The sequence below is a fragment of the Penicillium robsamsonii genome, assembly GCF_028829455.1.
Source record: "Penicillium robsamsonii strain IBT 29466 chromosome Unknown utg000001l_segment0_segment0, whole genome shotgun sequence".
NCBI lineage: Eukaryota > Fungi > Ascomycota > Eurotiomycetes > Eurotiales > Aspergillaceae > Penicillium > Penicillium robsamsonii.
This window is the reverse complement of record NW_026643219.1, coordinates 5,449,788-5,472,629: the sequence shown is the minus strand read 5'-3', so window position 1 is coordinate 5,472,629 and position 22,842 is coordinate 5,449,788. Positions and strand designations below refer to the sequence as shown.

The 22,842-nt window shown below is 49.0% G+C and overlaps 9 protein-coding genes across 9 annotated transcripts; 7 read left to right on the top strand and 2 right to left on the bottom strand.

Moving 5' to 3' along the window:
- Nucleotides 1-65: 65 nt before the first annotated feature.
- Nucleotides 66-568, top strand: N7447_002146 (histone H2A.Z-specific chaperone CHZ1; the record flags this gene model as incomplete). The annotated part of the gene is made up of 3 exons (XM_057226422.1): nucleotides 66-191; nucleotides 255-264; nucleotides 366-568. The coding sequence occupies 3 exons, from the start codon at nucleotides 66-68 to the stop codon at nucleotides 566-568; spliced, it is 339 nt and encodes a 112-aa protein (XP_057090438.1).
- A 590-nt stretch (nucleotides 569-1,158) lies between these two features.
- On the top strand, nucleotides 1,159-1,906 carry N7447_002145 (SNARE domain- containing protein; the record flags this gene model as incomplete). Its single annotated transcript, XM_057226421.1, has 4 exons — nucleotides 1,159-1,169; nucleotides 1,234-1,443; nucleotides 1,522-1,615; nucleotides 1,703-1,906. 4 exons carry the CDS (start codon nucleotides 1,159-1,161, stop codon nucleotides 1,904-1,906), a joined length of 519 nt encoding a protein of 172 aa, XP_057090437.1.
- Nucleotides 1,907-2,575: 669 nt separating this feature from the next.
- Nucleotides 2,576-3,727, bottom strand: N7447_002144 (uncharacterized protein; the record flags this gene model as incomplete). Its single annotated transcript, XM_057226420.1, has 2 exons — nucleotides 2,576-3,646; nucleotides 3,695-3,727. 2 exons carry the CDS (start codon nucleotides 3,725-3,727, stop codon nucleotides 2,576-2,578), a joined length of 1,104 nt encoding a protein of 367 aa, XP_057090436.1.
- A 2,512-nt stretch (nucleotides 3,728-6,239) lies between these two features.
- On the top strand, nucleotides 6,240-12,841 carry N7447_002143 (glutamate synthase (NADH); the record flags this gene model as incomplete). The annotated part of the gene is made up of 6 exons (XM_057226419.1): nucleotides 6,240-6,415; nucleotides 6,470-6,510; nucleotides 6,576-6,700; nucleotides 6,757-9,921; nucleotides 9,985-12,647; nucleotides 12,700-12,841. 6 exons carry the CDS (start codon nucleotides 6,240-6,242, stop codon nucleotides 12,839-12,841), a joined length of 6,312 nt encoding a protein of 2,103 aa, XP_057090435.1.
- Nucleotides 12,842-13,462: 621 nt separating this feature from the next.
- Nucleotides 13,463-14,017, top strand: N7447_002142 (uncharacterized protein; the record flags this gene model as incomplete). Its single annotated transcript, XM_057226418.1, has 1 exon — nucleotides 13,463-14,017. The coding sequence occupies one exon, from the start codon at nucleotides 13,463-13,465 to the stop codon at nucleotides 14,015-14,017; it is 555 nt and encodes a 184-aa protein (XP_057090434.1).
- Nucleotides 14,018-14,661: 644 nt separating this feature from the next.
- On the bottom strand, nucleotides 14,662-15,282 carry N7447_002141 (EMI1 family protein; the record flags this gene model as incomplete). Its single annotated transcript, XM_057226417.1, has 1 exon — nucleotides 14,662-15,282. One exon carries the CDS (start codon nucleotides 15,280-15,282, stop codon nucleotides 14,662-14,664), a length of 621 nt encoding a protein of 206 aa, XP_057090433.1.
- A 212-nt stretch (nucleotides 15,283-15,494) lies between these two features.
- Nucleotides 15,495-18,089, top strand: yme2 (uncharacterized protein; the record flags this gene model as incomplete). Its single annotated transcript, XM_057226416.1, has 3 exons — nucleotides 15,495-15,684; nucleotides 15,737-17,482; nucleotides 17,533-18,089. 3 exons carry the CDS (start codon nucleotides 15,495-15,497, stop codon nucleotides 18,087-18,089), a joined length of 2,493 nt encoding a protein of 830 aa, XP_057090432.1.
- Nucleotides 18,090-19,059: 970 nt separating this feature from the next.
- Nucleotides 19,060-20,451, top strand: N7447_002139 (Cytochrome P450; the record flags this gene model as incomplete). The annotated part of the gene is made up of 1 exon (XM_057226415.1): nucleotides 19,060-20,451. One exon carries the CDS (start codon nucleotides 19,060-19,062, stop codon nucleotides 20,449-20,451), a length of 1,392 nt encoding a protein of 463 aa, XP_057090431.1.
- A 217-nt stretch (nucleotides 20,452-20,668) lies between these two features.
- ilv3C (putative dihydroxy-acid dehydratase) lies at nucleotides 20,669-22,598 on the top strand (the record flags this gene model as incomplete). The annotated part of the gene is made up of 3 exons (XM_057226414.1): nucleotides 20,669-21,074; nucleotides 21,144-21,355; nucleotides 21,426-22,598. 3 exons carry the CDS (start codon nucleotides 20,669-20,671, stop codon nucleotides 22,596-22,598), a joined length of 1,791 nt encoding a protein of 596 aa, XP_057090430.1.
- Between the last annotated feature and the right edge of the window lie 244 nt (nucleotides 22,599-22,842).

Sequence of the window (22,842 nt, the reverse complement as noted above, 5' to 3'; positions counted from 1 at the left end):
CCCTTGCCCCCTCTCCACCAACCATCCTTCTTACAATTCTTCATCCACTCTGCATAAATCTCATTATGGCTGACCAGGCGACCATTTCCAACACCAACGAGGAAGCTTTCGCCAAGGGCAAGGGCAAGGCTGACCCCACGCAAGATATGAGCATGGATGAGGAGAGCGAGTCGGAGAGCGAAAATGAAATTGTGAGTCTGCAATTTCCACGCCCAACTACCTACTTGTATGCTGACTTTCTTGTGTGTTACTAGGCCGACAATGGTGTGTACCCCCCCACTATCACCCAAGCAACCCCTGTCTGAATGACCATATGCGCCATGAGGACAATCAATTGCCTCCATACTGACCCTTTCTGTTCCCAGACGAGGACGATGACACACAAGACAATCTCAACGACCCCATCGACCAAAGCAACATCATCCAGGGTGGCCGACGCACACGCGGCAAGGTCATTGACTACTCCAAGATCTCCACCGATGAGATGGAGGATGACGATGACGATGATGAGGAATATGAGAGCCGCGAGGACAACCAAACCAACGATGATGATCAGATGCGCGACTAAGCTCGATGAATAAAAAAAACTATCGGGTGTCATGGAATTGCTTTGAACGATAGGCGCCACGGATCGATCCACGATGTTTTTTTTCGCGCGTGTCCACAAAAAGTCACGCGATTCTGTGATGACAATGAATCAATGAATATATCTTCGGATTTCTTTTTCCAACTCTGTTCATATACACTTTGTCCGTTGATTGTTGGTTGGCCGATGTTCAGCCTATTATGATGTAATTTGTAGACAAAATGGATATCTCCAGGGCTATAACTTGGAACGAACAATGGATTGTCCATTGAATCCCATCATAATCAATACTAAATGACCAAATTGACAGGAAACAGCTTCCCACGCGAACTATAACTGCTTATCCCGCGTGTCGATTTCCAGTACTTAGGCTATCACGTGCCGTTCCTGCGGATGACAACGCTATGGCCACCTTGATGTTTTTATCTCCGCAAGCATCGAGGATACGAACAGTGATCGCCTTGGATTTTGATACTTCCGAAATGCTCAATCACCGTTAAACAACTTATCGATCTGCAGTTTATGTTTCTTCTCTTCCTCCGGCACAAACTTAGCTACATTCCACGACCGTTATGGCTTCACGGTATAGTTCCACCGTTAATATCTTGGTCTATTATGGGGTGTCCTTCAGTTAGCTAATGCAGCAGTAATCGAAATAGATTTCCGCGTCAGCGTGATCCCCGTGCCTCTTCGTCTCTCTTCGATCAATACGGTGGCGACTCCCGCCAAGCTAGCAGATCTCCTGCCCAACAACCAGGTGGATACGGGTACGGAGGTTACCCCAGCCCAGCACCTAATGGTTACGCGAGTAGCGGTGCAGATGGAGCGGGATATCAGAGTGCATCGCCGGACAAAAAGTGTGTTGAGAGGTCCATGATTTGAGATCGCCTATCGTTCCCCCGAGGATGTATAGTTATTAACCCGCTTTGCTATAGAGGACACTACTCCGATGCAGTTCTCTCATCTCTCGAGTCACAAAACGACGCTGAAGTCGAGGGTATCAGCGCCAAGGTCAAAATGCTGAAAGATGTAAGAAGCCTCGCACCCAAACATCCAGATCCAAAGAGAGCAGGTGGTCATTTGAAATGACAACCCGCTGACAGGAAACCCATCTAGATCACAATCGCAATTGGCGATGAAATTAGAGACACCACACACATAACTGACCTCAACGATTCATTTGATAACACTCGAGTTCGACTCCGCGGGAATATGAAACGGATGCTTCGCATGGCCGAGAGCACCGGCGTCGGGTGGCGAGTCTGGCTCGGCTTCTTTTTCGCTGTATTCCTCCTGTTCTTCTATGTGTGGATATTCTGAACGTATACCCTTCCTGTCTCTCTTAAGAAGTGCACCCGCACGTGCACTCGCGCTCTATACCATGTCGACCACGCCCGTCCTTGTCGTTTTTATCACCTTCAATTTCTCGCCTTCACGCAAAACCCAGCGACTTGTTCTTTTACTTGATCTCAAATGGATCGAGCCACGCACATGACTTATCAGTATCGTCAGCATGGGAATATTGGCTTTGGCGCTATGAGGTGTTCTGGGACTATGGATTCGATTCTTTGAGCTATGTATGTGCAAACCCCCGCCATGGGATCAGATGTCGGCCACGTCCCGCTTTCTGGGTCGACATGTTCGGGATCTGCCTGGTATTTATCTCGGAGATAAGTCAGGCCAGTGGTCCGATGTGATTCGATGATGGTTAGGTTATTTCTGGCTTTGATATTGGAATATGTTTTAAGCAAATCGTAGATAATGCACATAAAACAATATACAGGGATTGCCCTAGCAAAAGAAACCATTTCCAGGCTGAGCTTTATATTCGGGGACTGTGGAAGTTTACACGTTTCAAGTCACGTCCATTGAATTTGCTCATAGAACATTTTATCTCATAAGGAGATATCATAAGCTGTCATTAAAACTCCGAGGCAAAACCCCCTGGGGTCTATTTTTTTCATAATAACATCATTTTGGATAGCTTCTCTAGTTCAGACTGTCCCTGGGCCCACCGATGTGCCGCGGGAACCTTCTCGCAAACCCGCTTCGTCGACTGCCCTGACTGGTTATCGATGCGCGCAGGTCATCGTCGCTGTAGAGCATGCTGCTAGAATCTAACGCATCGCCACCACCACTCCAGCGATTGAGGAAGCGGCGCTGAGCTTCAGTCTCGGGTTCGCGGGGCAGAGTCGGAGGTGGAGGCAAGCCACCGCGACTGTTGGGCGTACTGGTGCGGAAGTTCTCGGCAAACCTGGTTTGAATAATACTAGGTTCGTTTTCCTCTTCCTCACTCAGCTCTTCCTCGCTGTCCGTGTGTTGCCATTCCTCTTCTTGCTCCGAGTCTTGCTCTGCAGCATCAGGGATATCATCGTCGAGGTCACGCGTCATGCCTTCACTCACACTCTCACCGTCGGCAGCAGGTATCTCTGCATCCAGATCCGGCTGGTTGTCGAAATCATCGTCCTCGTCATCGTACAGGCCTGAGCCCTCATAGTCATCATCGGGGAACCCTTCGGGAATGTCATCATCCAAGTCGCGTCCCATGTATTCTCCTTCGTCGCCAATTTCATCTTCCTCGAGGCCTTCCTCTCCTTCCTCGATAAGACCCGAGGCCTCCTCCTCCGCGTTGGGGATATCATCATCTAAATCGCGTTCCATGCCTTCGTCTTCTTCTACTTCCTCTCTCTGCATGCCCATGTCATCATCCATGATGCCTTCTCCCTCTGCAGCTTCCATCTCAGCTGCAGCAGCCTGTAGCGCCTCTTCGCGCTCCGCTTCCTCCTCTTTCATACCGAGCATTGTTTTGGCACATCCCGCCGGCCTGATCCATGAGTATCCAAACGATGCAATGTTCAATTTTCGAGCGCGTAGCGAGCGTTCTTCTGCGGCTAGTGTGGCAATTGTGTTGGCAGAAGAGTGGGATGGCATGAATGAGCGATGACTGCTGGACGTGCCGTTGGCATTGCGTCGGGCCAGGTGGTTTGCAGCGGCATTGTCGCCTTGTTGATCGGAGGTAGAGCGATATGGTTGGGAAGATCCGAACCAAAGTTCGTGGGACTATCGAGGTGTCAGTTTCCTGTTTAAGAAGCTTAGCCTGGCACTTACGTCGCGCGGGGTAATAGATGAAAGGGTGAGCATCGCTGCAATTATTTTGATATTGGATTCAGGAATGCTCTTGGGTACCTGCTCCGAGGTTTCGGTTTATTGTGATCTGCGACAGGGTACGCGCTTTATCGCTGTGCTTGTAGCAGTTTATGATTGCGAGTGAATGAGCGTTGGTGCTAGGACTTCACGCATGTAAACTTTATTGAAAGGGGGAAACAGACAGATAGAAAAAGTTGGAGATGTCAATACTCCGTATTTTGTATATGGCATATAATGCAAAGGTCCAAGAAAGTGAACGAGAAAAGGCCAGGAGCTCCACAGCCAATCAATTCGTGTGGGGTCCCCTAACCCTATATGCTTCAATTTACTAAGCTTTAACTTCATTTGTATATAACGAATAGAAAATTGAGATTCTATTCCACGTACCTCCTTTTGACGGCTGAAAACATAACTCTGAATAGTATGTATGGATCTAAGCAGTCTTTTATGAAGTATAGCGTCAGTTTCTGAGGCAAATCCACATTACTTTCGCCTTCAGGGAAGTCAATGATACTGATCTTTCATTGATCCAGGTCTTTGGCTACAGGCACTTCATATGTACTCCGTGCAATGCATGAACCTACCATGCACCGCAGACCTGGATCTCACTCTTCGGCATTGAGAGATGTCTCCGCCAAATAACTGAGACCCTAGCAAATTCAAGACCTGAATATAGGAAGTAAGATGGCCTTATTTCCACTCGAGAAATTTCGAGGCTTTCTCAAAGACCTAACACTTGAGAAGTGGGAGGGTTATAGTAGAATCCAAGTCATGTTTCATGTCAAATCTGATCCATTCCCGGTATCTCCCGATGACCAGCGGTGTATCTAATCCGGTCTAAAGTGGACGGGAAAAGCCGGGATACAGATGACGTGTCTTACTTTTATCTTGGCTTTAATTGGAGAAAAGGTGGAGATCATGTGATATACACTTGTCCCCAAATATAACCTTGAGAGGGCTTTCTGGACCTGCTGTAATAATGTATGGTGAACTATAAACATCGAATGCTCCTGTTTCACCCGATATACTGTAACGTATTTCGATTGAACAGGAGAAGAAGTCAGAGTTATGTATTCTTATTACCATCATCTGCCTTATCTCTGATATTCACATGTCTGGACGGATCACTTTCCTCCGGACTTGTAACTTTGTCCACATGGGGTAAAGCATATTTTAGGTATTAAAACATGGGGAAATATGCGATTCCAATGGATATCCATTCCAATTCATGAGAGCTGAATCCCCCATCTAATACTGGAGGTCGAGTAAGGTTGGAAACGGTATCTCAAAGTAGGGGGAATGGTCCTGCAAACGGGTCCCGAGATCGGGCTATGCTCATTGGCATCCAAGAAATGATAGAGGGGGAAAACCCGGGGGACTTGGCCGTTGTCGGAATGTGTACTGTTACAGGTATTTATGCATCTATCTCTGAATGTCTTGGGATAGGAATGTTCCATTAATTTTATCCTATTTTTCTTTCTTTCCTGGATGAATAATATTTCATATAAGGTACTTTTGAACTTTTGTTTGGTACTTTTTTTCTTTTTCCCTGGTTCCTCCTGCAGAGAGAGGTAAGCAGACTAAATACCGAATTAAGCACTGCATCGTTGCCCCACAAAGTGCGCCCACTCAGGTAACATGTGAGGATTGCCTCATTTCTGTGTGGGAGGACACTTTGTATATTGTATATTGGAGCTCTGATCTTTTTTTATGGGGCTTATGGGCCTATGGGGCCGCTCGGCCCACTGTTGTACCTTGTTTTGAGCATTTGGTAGGGAAAGAGAAGGAAGAAAGGAATAGATTGGGATAGATGGTAATATGCTACAGAGTATTCTGTAGCAATGATAGTTATAACTAGGCGATTATTAACTAGGTATAGTTACTAAGTTATAGTTATAAGTTATATAAGATAATTGACGTAGTAAAGAGCTAACCCTGGATTGTAAACGCTTCGCTCTGATTGGTTGAGTGATGCTTATCTTGGGGTGATTTGCACTCCGTAATCATAATGATTATCATTACTTTCTGGCTGTTTGCGTCGACTCTACAACATAACTATTATAACTGTTATAACCGTTATAATTGTTAAATGTCTGTTCACAGTGTTTAAATGTGTAGGTAGCATAGCATATGTAGCAGCATTTCATATTTCTTTCAACCTCCCCTTACCGTTCTTGGCTGCTTTCTAGTTTGCCACGGCTCCCCACCATTGTAATTTTCCCTTTGGGTACATCGGGGGGCTTGCAATCCCCGGACCTGCTGTCCCGCCGTAATCGCCCTCTTTTTTCTTCCCCCCCCCCTCCTCCCCTCCTTTTATTCTCTTCTCCTGCCTTTCCCCTTCTTCTATCTTCAACTCTTTCAGAAGCTGGGTGATCATTGACACCTTTGTTCCCTCACCCGCGCTACACCCTGTGACGACATTGCTCAATCCCCAAATCGGTGGGGACATCCTAGAAACAATCCCCTTCAGTTACCATTCCATTCTCTGTCGGCCCCCGGCGGAAGAATGGGTCTTAACTTGGAGGAGCTCTATGGCAAAGATATAAGTGAAGAACAGGCTCCTCATGAGTATTCTCAGTATCAACCCAAAAAGGGTTATGGCTGGGCCAATGCTCTACCAGAGCGGCAAGGTCTGTACGACCCTGAATATGAAAAGGATGCCTGTGGTGTAGGCTTTGCAGCGTGAGTGAACCCCAATTGGAGCTCATGAGGACTCAAAAATTCTGACAGGATCAGTCACATCAAGGGCAAGCCAAGCCACAAGATTGTTAGCGATGGTGAGTCGGAGTTTTCGGTTTGAACTCAAAATATCAGATAAATGAAACTGATAGCAATTGAACAGCCCGCAATCTATTGTGCAACATGACCCACCGAGGAGCCGTAGGCTCTGATGCACGGGACGGTGACGGTGCTGGTGTGATGACCAGTATTCCACACAAGTTCTTCATTAAGAACTTTGCCCGTGAGGTGGGTGTGGATCTCCCCCGTTGGGACAATATGCTGTCGGCAACTTGTTTTTCAAGCCCGATGAGGAGGCCCTCAAGCAGTCCATAGCAAGTTTTGAGGAACTGGCCACGACACTTGGCTTGCGCGTTCTTGGATGGCGTGAAGTGCCACGGGACTCAACGATTCTTGGCCCCGCCGCACTATCTCGAGAGCCCATAATTATGCAGCCATTTGTGGTCTTAAAATCAGCGTATGGTGAGGGCAACAAGCCGGAGATCACTGACACTGAAAAGTTTGACGAGAGAACGTTTGAGCTTCAGCTGTACGTTCTACGGAAGCGTGCCACTCATGTCATCGGCCTCGGAAACTGGTTCTATCTCTGCTCCCTCAGCAACCGGAACATCGTTTACAAGGGTCAACTCTCTCCCGTGCAAGTGTACACGTATTACCACGATTTAGTCAACGTAGACTACGAGGGCCACTTTGCCCTGGTGCACTCTCGATTCTCTACAAATACATTCCCATCCTGGGATCGTGCCCAGCCCCTACGATGGGCTGCCCACAACGGTGAAATTAACACCTTGCGAGGAAATAAAAACTGGATGCGCGCACGAGAGGGCGTTCTGCGGTCAGAGGTCTTCGGTGACGAGCTCGATAAGCTTTACCCTATTGTCGAGGACGGCGGCTCCGACTCGGCTGCATTTGATAACGTGCTTGAACTACTCATGATCAACGGCGTTCTGTCTCTTCCCGAGGCAGTGATGATTATGATTCCGGAGGCCTGGCAGGACAACCCAGCTATGGATCCAGCCAAGTCCGCTTTCTACGAGTGGGCTGCTTGCCAGATGGAACCGTGGGATGGCCCAGCTCTTTTCACTTTCTCCGATGGACGCTACTGCGGTGCTAATCTTGACCGCAACGGTCTCCGTCCCTGCCGTTTCTACGTAATGGACGATGATCGCATCGTCTGTGCTTCCGAGGTCGGCGCCATTGATATTGATCCCGAGAGGGTCGTTCAAAAGGGCCGCTTGCAGCCTGGAAAGATGCTGCTGGTTGATACCGTGGCAGGTCGGATCATTGATGATGCTGAACTCAAGCAGACTGTTGCGCGCCGCCAGGACTTTGCCGGCTGGTTGGACAAGGGACTTTTGAAGCTCCCTGCTATCAACCAGACGCTACTTGACTCCAATGTTGATCTTTCTTTTGCCTTGGATAGCAATACAATTCAGAACGACCCTCGCCTCCGAGCATTCGGGTACTCTTTCGAACAAGTCAGCTTGATTCTTGGCCCTATGGCCGCAGATTCCAAGGAAGCCTTGGGCTCTATGGGTAACGATGCACCTCTTGCCTGTATTGCTCAACAGCCTCGCCTACTCTACGAGTACTTCCGCCAGCTCTTTGCTCAGGTCACCAACCCTCCCATTGACCCGATCAGAGAGGCGGTGGTCATGTCCCTCGAATGCTACGTCGGTCCTCAGGGAAACCTGCTGGAAATGGACCCTTCGCAATGTCACCGTCTGCGTCTGCCCTCTCCCATCCTGAGCATCCCCGAGTTCAATGCTTTGAAGAATATCAACGTAGTCCACAAGGATTGGACTGTGCGAACCATCGATATCACATTTGAGAAGAGCAAGGGCACTGCCGGTTATATTGAAGCGCTCGATTCCATCTGCGACGGTGCCACTGAAGCTATCCAGAATGGCGACAAGGTCATCATCCTCTCCGATCGTGCTACATCCGCCGACCGTGTGGCTGTCTCTGCCTTGTTGGCTACCGGTCTGGTGCACCACCATCTCGTCCGAAACAAGTGGAGGTCGCTTGCCGCCCTAGCAGTTGAAACTGCCGAGGCTCGCGAGGTCCACCACCACTGTGTTCTGCTAGGATATGGTGCCGATGCAATCAACCCTTACCTGGCTCTGGAATGTATTCTCAAGATGAACCGGGAAAAGTTGATCCGCAAGGATATCCCCGACGAGAAGGTGATTGAGAACTACAAGTCCTCCTGTGATGGTGGTATCCTCAAGGTCATGAGTAAGATGGGTATCTCTACTCTCCAGTCCTACAAGGGTGCCCAGATTTTCGAAGCCCTTGGTATTGATGACAGCGTTATTGATCGCTGCTTCTCTGGTACTGCCAGTCGCATTCGTGGTATTACATTTGATCTGATTGCCCAGGATGCTTTCGCCTTCCACGAGCGCGGTTACCCTTCGCGTCCAATTGTAGAAGTCCCCGGTCTGCCTGAATCTGGCGAGTACCACTGGCGTGATGGAGGAGAGGCCCATATCAACGACCCCACCAGTATTGCCAATGTGCAGGATGCCGTTCGCACCAAGAACGACAAGTCCTACGAGGCCTATGCCAAGTCCGCACATGAGCAGATCAAGAACTGTACTTTGCGTGGCATGCTAGACTTCGATTTCGATCAGAGAACCCCTATTCCCATTGATCAGGTCGAGCCTTGGACCGAAATTGTCCGCCGCTTCGTGACCGGTGCCATGTCCTACGGATCTATCTCCATGGAATCCCACTCTACAATTGCCATTGCCATGAACCGCTTGGGCGGCAAGTCCAACACTGGTGAAGGTGGCGAAGATGCCGAGCGTAGCAAGAGAATGGAGAACGGCGACACGATGCGGTCCGCCATCAAGCAGATTGCTTCTGGTCGTTTCGGTGTTACATCCAACTACCTAGCCGACGCTGATGAACTGCAGATCAAGATGGCCCAGGGTGCCAAGCCCGGTGAGGGTGGTGAATTACCCGGCCACAAGGTCGTCGGTCCCATTGCTCGCACTCGGTTCTCCACACCGGGAGTCGGTCTTATCTCCCCGCCTCCGCACCACGACATCTACTCTATTGAAGATCTGAAGCAGCTTATCTATGATCTCAAGTGCTCTAACCCCCGAGCTCGTGTCTCCGTTAAGCTCGTATCTGAGGTTGGTGTGGGTATTGTCGCCTCGGGTGTGGCCAAGGCCAAGGCTGATCACATCTTGATCTCTGGCCATGATGGTGGCACCGGTGCCTCGCGCTGGACCGGTATCAAGTACGCCGGTCTTCCTTGGGAATTGGGTCTTGCAGAGACGCATCAAACTCTTGTTTTGAACGATCTTCGTGGTCGTGTTGTGGTCCAGACTGATGGCCAAATCCGTACCGGCCGTGACCTTGCCATCGCCTGTCTACTTGGAGCGGAAGAATATGGGTTTGCCACAACTCCTCTGATCGCATTAGGATGCATTATGATGAGGGTGAGTACATTTCAATCTCTGATTTCCTAACGAGCGGCCTATTAACAAATATATTTTCCCTAGAAATGTCACCTGAATACCTGTCCTGTCGGTATCGCGACTCAGGATCCCGAACTGAGGCAGAAATTCAAGGGTACACCAGAGCATGTTATCAACTTCTTCTACTATGTCGCCAATGAGATGCGTGCTATCATGGCCAAGCTGGGTGTTCGTTCGGTCAACGAGATGGTCGGTCGTGCTGAGCTGCTTAAGGTCCGGGACGATATTCGCAATGTCAAACAGGAACGAATTGACCTGTCACTTATCCTGACCCCCGCTCACTCACTTCGCCCCGGAGTCGCTACCTACAATGTTCGCAAGCAGGATCACCGCCTTCACACCCGCTTAGACAACAAGTTGATTGCTGAATCGGAACTCGCTCTTGAGAAGGGTCTACCCTGCCGAATTGAGTGTGATATCGTTAACACCGACCGTGCCCTGGGTGCTACCCTCTCCTATCAGATCAGCAGACGCTACGGCGAAGCTGGTCTTCCTCAGGATACCATCCACGCGAACATCAAGGGCTCTGCTGGTCAGTCCTTTGGTGCCTTCCTCGCCCCCGGTGTCACTCTTGAGCTCGAGGGTGATGCCAACGACTATGTCGGCAAGGGTCTCTCTGGTGGCCGTCTCATCGTCTACCCCCCGCGCGGAGCCGCTTTCAAGGCCGAAGAAAACGTCATCGTCGGTAACACCTGCCTTTACGGTGCCACCCGCGGAACTTGCTACTTCCGCGGTATGGCTGCTGAGCGTTTTGCTGTCCGTAACTCTGGTGCCACTGTTGTCGTTGAGGGTGTCGGTGACCACGGATGTGAGTACATGACTGGTGGTCGTGTACTCAACCTCGGACCCACTGGCCGCAACTTCGCTGCTGGTATGTCTGGTGGTATCGCCTATGTTCTGGATAAGAACCAGGACTTCCATTCCAAGGTCAACTTGGAGATGGTTGAGATCTCCAGTATCGAAGACCCATCGGAGATTGCCTTTGTTCGTGGTTTGGTTGAAGATCACCACCATTATACTGGCTCTGAGTTGGCTGCTCGCATTCTGCTTGACTTCAATCGTGCTCTCCCCCACTTCGTCAAGGTTCTGCCAACCGACTACAAGCGCGTCATGGAGGAAGATGCCGCCAAGGCAGAGGCTGCGAAGAAAGCCGAATTCACTCTTCCTCGGCTTCCTAGCACCCCGATCAAAGCCGAGACAGCGAAGGTCGACGACTCCAAGAAGGCTGACTTGCTGGATATTGAAGACAGCATTAGCGATTCGAAGACTGAGAAGAAGCGTTCTGCGTTGATCTTGGACAAAACAAGAGGCTTCATGAAGTACAGCCGCCGCAGTGAGAAGTATCGCAACGCGACAACCCGTACTCGTGACTGGGGCGAGATCTCCCACCGCCTCAGCGAGGACGAGCTCAAGTACCAGTCTGCCCGCTGTATGGACTGTGGTGTTCCATTCTGCCAGTCCGATACTGGCTGTCCCATTTCCAACATCATTCCCAAGTGGAATGAGCTACTCTTCCAGGGAAACTGGCAGGATGCTTTGAACCGCCTGCTCATGACCAACAACTTCCCCGAGTTCACCGGTCGTGTCTGCCCTGCACCTTGCGAAGGCTCATGTGTTCTAGGCATTAACGAAGACCCCGTTGGTATCAAATCCATCGAGTGCGCGATCATTGACCGTGGATTTGAGATGGGCTGGATGGTTCCCTGCCCTCCTAAGACCCGCTCTGGCAAGACCATCGCTATCATCGGCTCTGGGCCTGCTGGCTTGGCTGCTGCCGATCAGCTTAACCGCGCTGGTCACAGCGTCACTGTTTATGAGCGTGCCGACCGAATGGGTGGTCTTCTCATGTATGGCATCCCCAACATGAAGCTTGACAAGAAGGTTGTCCAGCGCCGTATCGACTTCATGGCCGCTGAAGGTATCAAGTTTGTTGCGAGCACTGCTGTTGGCCCTGACTGCGAGGTTTCTCTGCAGTCACTCCGCGCCGTAAATGATGCTGTCATTGTTGCTACAGGTGCCACTGTTGCGCGTGATCTCAAGGTCACTGGCCGCGAACTGGATGGCGTGCACTTTGCCATGCAGTTCTTGCATAAGAACACCAAGTCCCTCCTCGACTCTGGTCTTTCAGATGGCGAATACATCTCTGCTAAGGACAAGCATGTTGTCGTTATCGGTGGTGGTGATACCGGCAATGATTGTATTGGTACCTCTGTCCGCCATGGTGCGAAGTCGGTGACCAACTTCGAGTTGTTGCCCCAGCCTCCCCCAGAGCGTGCCCGTGACAACCCCTGGCCTCAGTGGCCCCGTATCTACCGTGTCGATTATGGTCACACCGAGGTCAAGACACACATGGGCAAGGACCCACGTGAGTACTGTGTCATGTCGACCGAGTTTGTTGACGATGGCAACAACCACGTCAAGGGCATCAACACTGTCCGGGTCGAGTGGACCAAGAGCGCTACTGGCGGCTGGGACATGAAGACCGTCGAGGGTAGCGAGCAATTCTTCCCCGCGGACCTTGTCCTCCTCTCTATGGGATTCTTGGGCCCCGAGGATCGCGTCTTTGGTGAGGATATTGAGCTTGATCCTCGCAAGAACATCAAGACTCCTCCCGGCCACTACTCGACCAACATCCCCGGTGTTTATGCGGCAGGTGACTGTCGCCGTGGACAGTCTTTGATCGTCTGGTGAGTTCCGTTCAATCCGTATAGCCCGAAACTTTGACTAATATAATTCCAGGGGTATCAACGAAGGTCGCCAGTGTGCTCGCGAAGTCGATGCTTTCCTCAGCGGAACCAGCTCCCAGCTCCCGGTCACCGGTGGTATCGTCCGTCGTCCTGCCATCGACTCCGTCCCCCAACCCACTGAGGTTGCTGCTTAATCTAGCGGTGCGGGACATGTTTACGACTTTGACGGCCATTTATCACGCTAAAATTTTTCATTTCGATGCGGAAAAGTTCATCAAATGGGATAAACTTGTGACTTAGACGGGATTCCATGGGGTTGGTTCTCTGCGCGAATGAAAAAGCCTCCAGTACTGCGCTCTCTTGAGTTTTGCTTTCTACCTTATTATCTTATTTCTTTGGTTTTATCTTTTTTTTTGCTCCAGCGTTTTCACCTCCGCTTTTATTTTTCTTCCTCTTCTCCTCCCCCAAGTTTGCAAGGTGTTTAGAGCGTCTGCCATTCGGTGATCTCTCTATTTCTGATGTACATAGCTTTTCTGCAAATCTAACTATGTTCCATCATTATTTCAATCTCGTCTGTAAATTTGAATGAAAATCTCTGTCTTTTATCTTAAAGAACAAAGAGCTGAAGAGTCGACAATGTCTTTGTGCTTCTTTTCTTTGGCTATTTCCCCTTGTTAGACTTACATAACTAAATTTGATAGCTAAAATATATAACTGTCCTTATATATATATCCCTTACTTTTTCAGACCATTCCATTCCATCCTAACTAATCCAACTGACCTATTTCACAGCACGTATCCTATCTATCACACACATGGGCAACGAAACCGTCAAGACAACCGAGGCCGCGAGCGACCTCAATCCAAACGGCTTCGTCACTGACCGCGAGGTTGACGGGGAGCGACGTTCCATCCGTCACTATAATGATGGTCGAGTATCGGGGCGTGGTAGGAGTGTCGAGGCCAGCCTCCGAACAAAGATGCACAAGAACTTCACGGAGGCCGGAAGTCACGCTAGGCCTCCCACCTCCCACTGTTGGGAATTGAGCGGTCGTTCTACTCCAGCTGTTGGGCCCGGCCCACCTGATATCGCTGATCTCACTGCTGCCATGGCCAAGCTCACTGCTGACCATCCCGCTAGCGCGAAGGTAAAGAGACTCAGCAAGAATTTGAACCTCGATGCCGATCCGGGGATTGGGCCAGTGGCCATACCAAAGGTCACTCCTTTATCTGTAGCTAGTGTGGTCTCCTCTAAGCGTAGCACGGGCAGTGGCAGTTCTGTCAATGCTAGGATAGCGGATATTGAGGATCGAGTAAGGAATCACATCAACACACGGCTCCAGCCTCTAAGGGAGGAAGACGAAGAATAATAAAAGAATGAAGGACTCGTTTGGACAACCAGAGAATTGGAGAATATCATCTTGGTTACCTGTCTTCCATTGAACTACTGGATGCTAACTTGTCGAATTGTTCTTTAAAATAGGTCTTACAAGCTTGCTCCGCAGTTGAGTCTTTATATGCACGGTGGCTACTCACAGCTTCCCAGTCCAAACTACTATGAAAGGATATAAGGTAAGTTCGGGGTTTCCACTTTGATATCGCGAGACATGTCTCTTGTGTCTATGGGGGCTGAGACCTTTTAAGATTTCTGCTAATATTTTCTTCCAACTTTTAGGCCATTTGTGCGGCATCTCTTGAAGCATTTTACTCTAATCGATCAATTTCAGCATCATCATCTCCCTTCAGTAAATTTTTTATAAACTGTGGGCATAGTTATAGAGGCCATCTAGAGCAGATCTAAGAAAGTAAAGTCGGAGCATGTAATACTATACAGTATTGGTAACAAGAACAACCTTCAAAGCGCTATATGCGATCCGTGGGGTCCTCCATATGACCATCGAACAAACGCTGATACAAAGGGGAAATGGAGAGTATCGTATTATACATGGGTAAATGAAACAAAAGGCGCATATATACATATCGTAACAAGAAGGGAGCAGAGACACCAGGGACATCATGAAACCGCCTGTTCCGCCTGTTGTTTCGCTGCTTCATCTTCGGCCTTCATCTCCTGCCACATTGCGGCAAAATCTCCCTTGAATGACTCTTTGGCTGGGTCTAACCGCACATCCCAGACATCCTCACTGCTGGGGCCTGTCTTATACTTGATCGATTTCTTCCGGTTGTGGTCTCGGATCTCTCTCCTGCGCAAATCATCCGGCCAAGTCCGTGTTTTCATACACAGCCATAGATTATCCCAGTGATCGCTGCATGACCGTAGTTCTCCATATCGATAAACATTCACAAATTGGCCCCCAAAAGACTGACAGAAGAAGGCGTAGTCGAAGGCATTGCGGCAGGACATGGTATCTTGGTAGAGGGATTCGGGAGAGATGGGTGATGAAGGTGTTTGAGATTCTGGCAACGAATTGCCATCAGGAGTTAGACCTGTTCGTTTTGAGAGAGACGCATCCTCAGCTCTGAGATCGGCCAGGATTTGGTTGAATTCCAAGTCGGCTTGTTCGTCGGGGGTCAAGGTCTTCGATGGTGTAATCTGCTTTGCTGGTTCCGTAGGAATTGTGGGTGGAATATCCTTAGGAAGTTCCTTATGACTTGATCCCCACAGCCAGCCCATTTTGTTTTATAAGTAGAAGGAATTGGTGGTTCTATCGTGACACCTTGAAATCGCGAGGTTATCTTTTTTTCGCGGTAATCACATATCACGTGATACAGATAACAGGTGATAATCACGAACCGACGTCATTAATTCGGGCACTTTTAATCAAACAACTTGATCGCTCTTCCAAGCTTCTTCCCTCTTCTATTCGGTATGAGTCTGTCACCAGAATGAGCATGCTGCCCCTATCAAAAGGCCCGTTGGCCGTTTGGTCTCCCACACGCTCTCATATCAACGCCAATGCGTTTCGGGGGTGGAGACCTTCGCTTTGGGAACGCTCTACGATACGACCCACATCTTCTAGTATCAAATCGGGACATATATCAGTAGGAGAAAACGAAGGCATTATTTATGTCAACAGTGAGCGCCAAGTCATCGGAAACTATCATGTTTACCTGCTAACTAGCTCTAGATATATTTCCGCACCGATTACAATGGCTGCTGCGGGGACCCCTCAGCCATATTCAGTCTCTCGAGGGAATTTTGGCACGAGTCAACAATCCAGGACTAGCAGCAGCTGACCCGGCTCGTATTGTTCAACGAGCTTTGCCCAAAGAACTAGATCTGGAAATCAAAGAGGTCGTGACGAGGTACAAAGAAGGAGGCGCGTTCGTGAAGTATGCGCTCAAGTCAGACATCAGCAACGAAAGTATCCAGGATGCAATCAAGGAGCATCTGAGAACCAATCCTATCACCCCATGGTTTAATCCGATCCTGAAAGTCGATGCAGACCTTGTTCGCGGAACGCCGTGGATCGAAGACCTCTATAGAATCCCAAGCCAGACTCTAAAGGTGGAATTCCTGCCAACGTCCCCAGATAACTCAGCAGCCGAATTGACCCAAGAGACCCTATACTCACTGTTCCGGCCTTATGGCAAGATTCTGGACATCCAAACACAGTCTTCAGATTCGAAGGTCGAACCACGATATGCAACACTGCGATTCGAACGCCCTCGGTTCGCCGTCATGGCAAGAAACTGCATGCATGGCTTTATCGTCTCCGAAGAAGGAGGGGGTGGCAAGTCCGGTACAAGGTTTAGGATCAATTACGAGCGCAAGATCAAGCTGTTTATGATCAAGGATTGGATTTTGAACCATCCGAGACTAGTGATCCCTGCTATAGCTGCTCTGTTAGCTACAATAACGGTCATTATATTCGATCCAATTCGCACGTTCTTCATTACGCTCAAAATCAAGTCGTCGTTCCAGAGCGGAGAGAATCCAGTTCTGCAGTGGGTTCGCGAACAGGCCAGCAAAGCGAGCATGTTCTCATTTGGGAAGCGAAAGTCGGACCCGCGAGGTCTAGCGGCTATCTGGGAAGACCGGCAAAAAGAGATTGTGCAACTGCGAGCCTGGTTAACGGAGACCGCGGAGACCTTCATTGTTATTCATGGTCCACGGGGCTCGGGGAAACGCGAGTTGGTTTTGGAGCAAGCTCTGAAAGAGCACAAGTATAAGGTCATCATTGACTGCAAGCAAATTCAAGATGCTCGGGGTGATACAGCCAAGATCTCACGAGCAGCTGCCCAGGTCGGCTACCGGCCGATTTTCTCTTGGATGAACAGCATCAGCAGCTTCATTGACCTTGCTGCACAGGGAATGATTGGAACCAAAGCCGGCTTCTCCGAGACGCTAGATGCGCAGCTGAGCAAGATCTGGCAGAATACTGGTGTCGCCATGAAGCGCGTCGCCTTGGAAAGTAGACGAAAGGACGACAAAGACTTCAACATGTCCGACGATGAATACCTAGAGGCCCATCCTGAAGTGAGACCTGTTGTTGTAATTGACAACTTTGTCTATGACGCGGACGACAGCGTCGTGCTCGACAAACTTACTGAATGGGCGGCTGGTTTGACGTCTGCAAACATCGCCCATGTCGTCTTCTTGACTACCGACTCCTCTTTTGCAAAGCCATTGAGTAAAGCCATGCCTAATCAAGTGTTCCGCACAATTGCCTTGGGTGACTGCTCGCTCGAAGTTGGCCGTCGTTTCGTGTTGAGTCATCTGGACGCAGAGGCAGGCAATAGTGACGATGAGCAGAATGCAAGGCGCAAAGAGACACTTCGTGGCCTAGATTATTGTATCAAGGTGCTGGGTGGTCGAGTTACTGATTTGGAGTTCATGGCCCATCGGATTGAGGCCGGGGAGACCCCTGAAGGTAACTTTGTCTTTTGCTTTACCTCGGGAGTTCTATTAACCGTTGTATAGCTGCCATGAACCGTATTATCGAACAATCAGCGTCTGAGATTCTGAAGATATTCATTCTAGGAACCGAGTCGATTACGCCTCAGTGGACCCGTGAACAGGCGTGGCACCTGATCAAATCCATCGCCAACTCCAAGGATGGAAGCCTGTTGTACACCAAAGTCCTCCTCGAGGATATATTCAAGGATAATGGCGAGGCCACTCTCCGGGCACTAGAGCAAGCAGAGCTCGTCTCCATCGGAACCGACAAAGGATTCCCACGATACGTTAAGCCGGGGAAACCCGTGTATCACGCTGCTTTCCAACGTCTAGTTGCGAACAAGACCCTACAGAGCCGCCTTGATCTGTTAATTCTCTCACAGCTCATCGGCAACGAGAATTCAAATATTACAAAGTATGAGGAGGAGCTACGAGTCCTTGGGTCGCTGCCCAAATACCCCTGGGAGCTAACGACGCGGATCGAGTGGCTTCTGCGCAAAGTTCACGGGTCGCAATCGAAGATTCTCAAGTACGAAGGTGAAAGTGCTGCCTTGTCGAAGTCTTTGCAGAAGGAGAATTGAACTTTTATCTACTGCATATCAATCTCATCTCAAGATCACTCCATTAGAACATGATCGCCTTTAATTCAAGTAATTCCCAGAAAGTCAAATACTATGCTCCAATGCACTATGGTACTGAATCTCGTCCTTTCTTTGTTCAACTCCTGTTCTACGATATCAAATTTATTATGGAATCTCGATCTGTTGTTGGTCTCAGGGAAGTATCAACGCAAATCAAATCATGATATCGTTTGATCCGACCACGAGAGTCTTCACATGATTATCTGAGGGCCTTCATAATATAACAATAAAGCACAATCTAACTATTTTGAAAATATTAAAAATCAATAAGAATCATCAACAAAAATAGCCCTGGGGAAGCTGAGACCAAACGAGCTTAGTAAGCCAGAAAAAGACCCGGGCCTCCATTCGCCATCGTGTCCCTTCACCCTGCACCTGGGATATATTAATTTTGAAAATCTCTGGAGTTGATCCATCCCAATTTGTCTGCTATACCCCATTACATATCTCGAGCCCTTGAGTGGGTGCTGGCGCTGTAAACCCGTGTTATCTTGGTAGGGTTTGTTTTGGGCAATATTGATTCGATCACAATGGAAAGGTACGAAGCTTTGCGTCTTATACAGGCTGCCCGTGAAAAATATTTCGGTATAAACTGGTCAACAGTTTTTGCTGTTGTGGTGTTCGTATGCATTACAACCCGAATAATCTCAGGGCTTCAAAGTCGACGTGAGCGAGACCCTTCAAAATCACAGACGGTGCGACTAGCACCTTATTGGTTTCCCTGGATTGGACATGGCCTTGCTTTATTATGGAATCATGTCACCTTCTTTACTAGAACTCGGTTGGTTTTTCTACTATATCGCCATTATACTGCACCTGCTAATAATATTATAGGGAATCTATGAATGAGCCTGTTTTTGGCATTTACCTTCGCGGTATGAAGCACAATGCTGTGACTTCACCATCTATGATGAAGACTATTTTTTCTACCAAAGCTGCCACACCAACCAACCAGGTGCTCGATCAGGTTCTGCAAAACGTCTTTGGCGACCGCAGCCTCATCTCCAACTTGGATTTGGATCGGAACCAAGGAGTTAGCGACAAGGCTTCCACCATTCTCAACGAAGAGACCTTTGTCACTGAAGCTTCATCTGCTATTATCCGGCTGGTGCAGCGTGACATGCCCAATCTGGTGAGCTTTTGTCGGAGTATTGTCGACCAATACCCTTGGGAGCGTGGAATCAGTGGAGTCGAAGTTCCCCATGAAGGGGACCAGACAGTCTGCGAGGCCAATTTGTTTGCGCTCATAAGCAATTTTATTGGTCATGTCACTTCTACTTTCCTGATGGGGGAGGCGTTTGTGGAAAATTTCCCTAATCTCTCTGAAGACCTTGGAAGGATCGACGATTGCTTTGTGACATTGTTCGCTGGCATTCCTCGCTGGGCCCCGCATCCAGCGGCTTCAGCAGGGCATGCGGCGAGTGATCGGCTTCGCCATATCTTTTCAATCTTTCATCGAGCTTTTACTGCCTGGGACGATGGGATTGACGCTGGCATTGAACTGCGTGATCTTGACGATGTCTCTGAACTGGTCAAAGATAGGATGCGAACTTTCCGCAAATTGGAGCTATCTCCAGGCGCCAGTGCTGCAGGGCACTTGTCCCTATATTATGATCTGATTGAACATACAACCAAGATTACCTTTTGGACAGTTACTCATCTCTTTGCCGAACCTTCACTTCTTGATCAAGTCCGCAAAGAAATTTCTCCTTACGTGGTAGCTTCCAGACCAACTCGCGAGGAAACAGGCTTTCCCTTCGATGAACCTCCTCGTCTCTCTCTGGATATCGAAAAAGTGCTCTCATCTTGTCCATTGTTCCAAGCGTGTTACTATGAGACTGTGCGTCTCCATTCGGCAGGAATCTCATTCAAGAAGCTGGCGTCCGATGTGACACTTTCCGAGTCGGCAGAAGAAGCCGCCTATGGTCTGACTGAGCCCCGTACATACAAAATTGCAAAGGGCGAGGGATTTATTGTGCCCCATGGTGCCTATCATCATGACGCTCAATACTTCTCAAACCCGGAGCAGTATGATCCCCTACGATTCCTCGTGACTGATCCTACAACGGGAAAACAGCGGGTTAATTCAAACATTCTTGCTCCCTTTGCAGATGGGTTGTATGGTTCGACAAATAATGGCTTCACAGAGCGAGCTATCTTGACTTTCACTGCTGGCATTGTGGCCTTGTGGGAGATTGAGCCCACAAGTGGTAAATTCCTCTCAGTTCCAGGGCACAAGAATAGCTGGGGTGCTTTCCGACCGACCAAGGAGCTGCGAGTGAAGATGAAGTTGAGGGTATAGATTGTATTGGAGCATTTGGAATGACATCTTACTACAGAAAGAGCCTTGTAAATTTCATTTTTATACGCAAATACTCCCTCGGCTCGGATTATTATCCGGATCGGCCATGCACCGATGACACCATCCACTAAGAGGGGAATATATAAGTTGCCTGATATTTTAATAGACATACAGTTCCTTGGTAGTCTGGGGAAATTCAAATCGAAAACAAGATAAAATGGAACAAGATCCTAACAGGGACTACGATCTCACAACCCCAATTACATCCACATCTGGGCTTCGCCAAGGTCTAACATCCTATGGAGATGCCCATTTCTCTCTCTTTCTTCGAAAAGTTTTTATCAAGGCACTCGGATATTCAGAAGATGCGCTTTCGCGTCCAATCGTGGGTATTATCAACACTTTCTCAGGGTTCAATCCCTGCCATGCCAATGTGCCCCAGCTCATTGAGGCTACCAAGCGCGGCGTGCAACTCAATGGAGGACTGGCAATAGAATTTCCTACCATTAGTGTTGCCGAGTCATTCTCGCATCCAACCAGCATGTTCTTGCGGAATCTTATGAGCATGGATACGGAGGAGATGATCCGAGCCCAGCCGTTGGATGCTTGTATAATGATCGGGGGTGAGTTCCAATCGTCATATTTTAGAATTGGTTTCCTAGTATGTGGGAATAGCCGCTGACAGGATCTAGGGTGTGATAAAACCGTTCCCGCTCAGTTGATGGGTGGCATCTCTGCCAACAAGCCAATTCTACCACTGATCACTGGTCCAATGATGCCAGGGAGCCACCGTGGTCAACGTATTGGGGCCTGTACTGACTGCCGAAACAACTGGGCCGCTTTTCGAGCGGGTGAGATTGATATTGAGGAAATCTCGGCTATTAACGAAGAGCTTGCCCCAACGGTATGTACAGATGCGATGTCATCAGATCCAGGGCCATTTACTTCGCTAATCACAATATTCGCTCATTCAGATAGGGACGTGTGGTGTCATGGGAACTGCTAGTACAATGGCTTGTGTAACCGCTGCGTTGGGAATGATGCCACTTCGGGGAGCAACTGCACCAGCAGTATCATCCGCGAGACTGCGGATTGCCGAGGAGACTGGGGCAAATGCAGTTGAAATTGCAAAGTCGAAGAGAAAGCCACAAGAAATCCTGAAGAAGGAATCGTTTTGGAATGCCATCACAGTGCTCCAGGCCATTGGCGGCTCGACAAATGCCGTTGTTCATCTGCTGGCTATTGCAAATAGGCATCCAGAACTGCAGGGAGTCATCACTTTAGATACCATTGAGGAGATTGGCCGCAAAACTCCGCTGTTGATTGATCTCAAGCCGAGTGGGGATAACTATATGAATGACTTCCACAATGCAGGAGGCATGATGGCGCTGTTGCAGGAGCTTCGACCCCTGCTCCATTTATCTGCAGTGACAATTACTGGGCAAACATTGGGTGAGGTTCTCAATGCGTCCCAATCCAAACGGCTTTCCTTTGCGCAGCAAATTATTCGGCCAATGTCGGACCCTTTGTTTCCCTCATCATCCCTGGCTGTTCTGCGTGGCAATCTTGCTCCAGATGGAGCGGTCCTCAAAACCTCGGCGTCAAAGTATCTGCACTTACTCTCCCACATTGGACCGGCTGTAGTGTTCGAGAATTCAGCCGACCTTGCTCAGCGAATCGATGACCCAAACCTAGTCGTGACGAAGGATAGTGTGCTGGTCCTGAAAAACATTGGTCCGGTTGGCAACCCCGGTATGCCAGAGGCTGGTCTTATACCGATTCCAAAGAAGCTAGCAGAATCAGGAGTCAAGGATATGTTACGACTTTCAGATGGTCGAATGTCGGGGACCGCGGGCGGAACCATTATCCTCCATATCTCGCCTGAAGCTGCGCTGCCAGAGTCGCCATTTGGCGTGGTGGAGACTGGTGACTTGATTATTTGCGATATCGAGACTAGGAGGTTGCACTTGGAAGTTTCGGAGGCAGTATTGCAGACTCGAATTGAGAAACGTAGACAAAGTCTTGCAGGAGAGACACAGGCAAGAAAGCAGAGGAGAGGTTATTGCGGATTGTATGAGCGATCGGTGAACCAAGCGCAGGAGGGGGCAGACTTTGATTTTTTAACAGCTGGAGGTGCTAGCACGTAGAATCTACTTCAGATGAAAAATTCAATAATACTAAACGATATGAAGTTTGATCCATCGAATGTCTGGACAAAGGGGCCCTTGCCCTGTGCCCTGAGCCCTACCTTATTACCTGATCGGGTTAAATCAATTAAGGCGCGTAACGCGAACGCGTCTGACCTTGTAGATCCCTGGCCATTTGCGATCCACCAGATTAAGATCGAACGATGCTCCAGACTTTCTAGTTGCAAATTGATTGAATTATCTA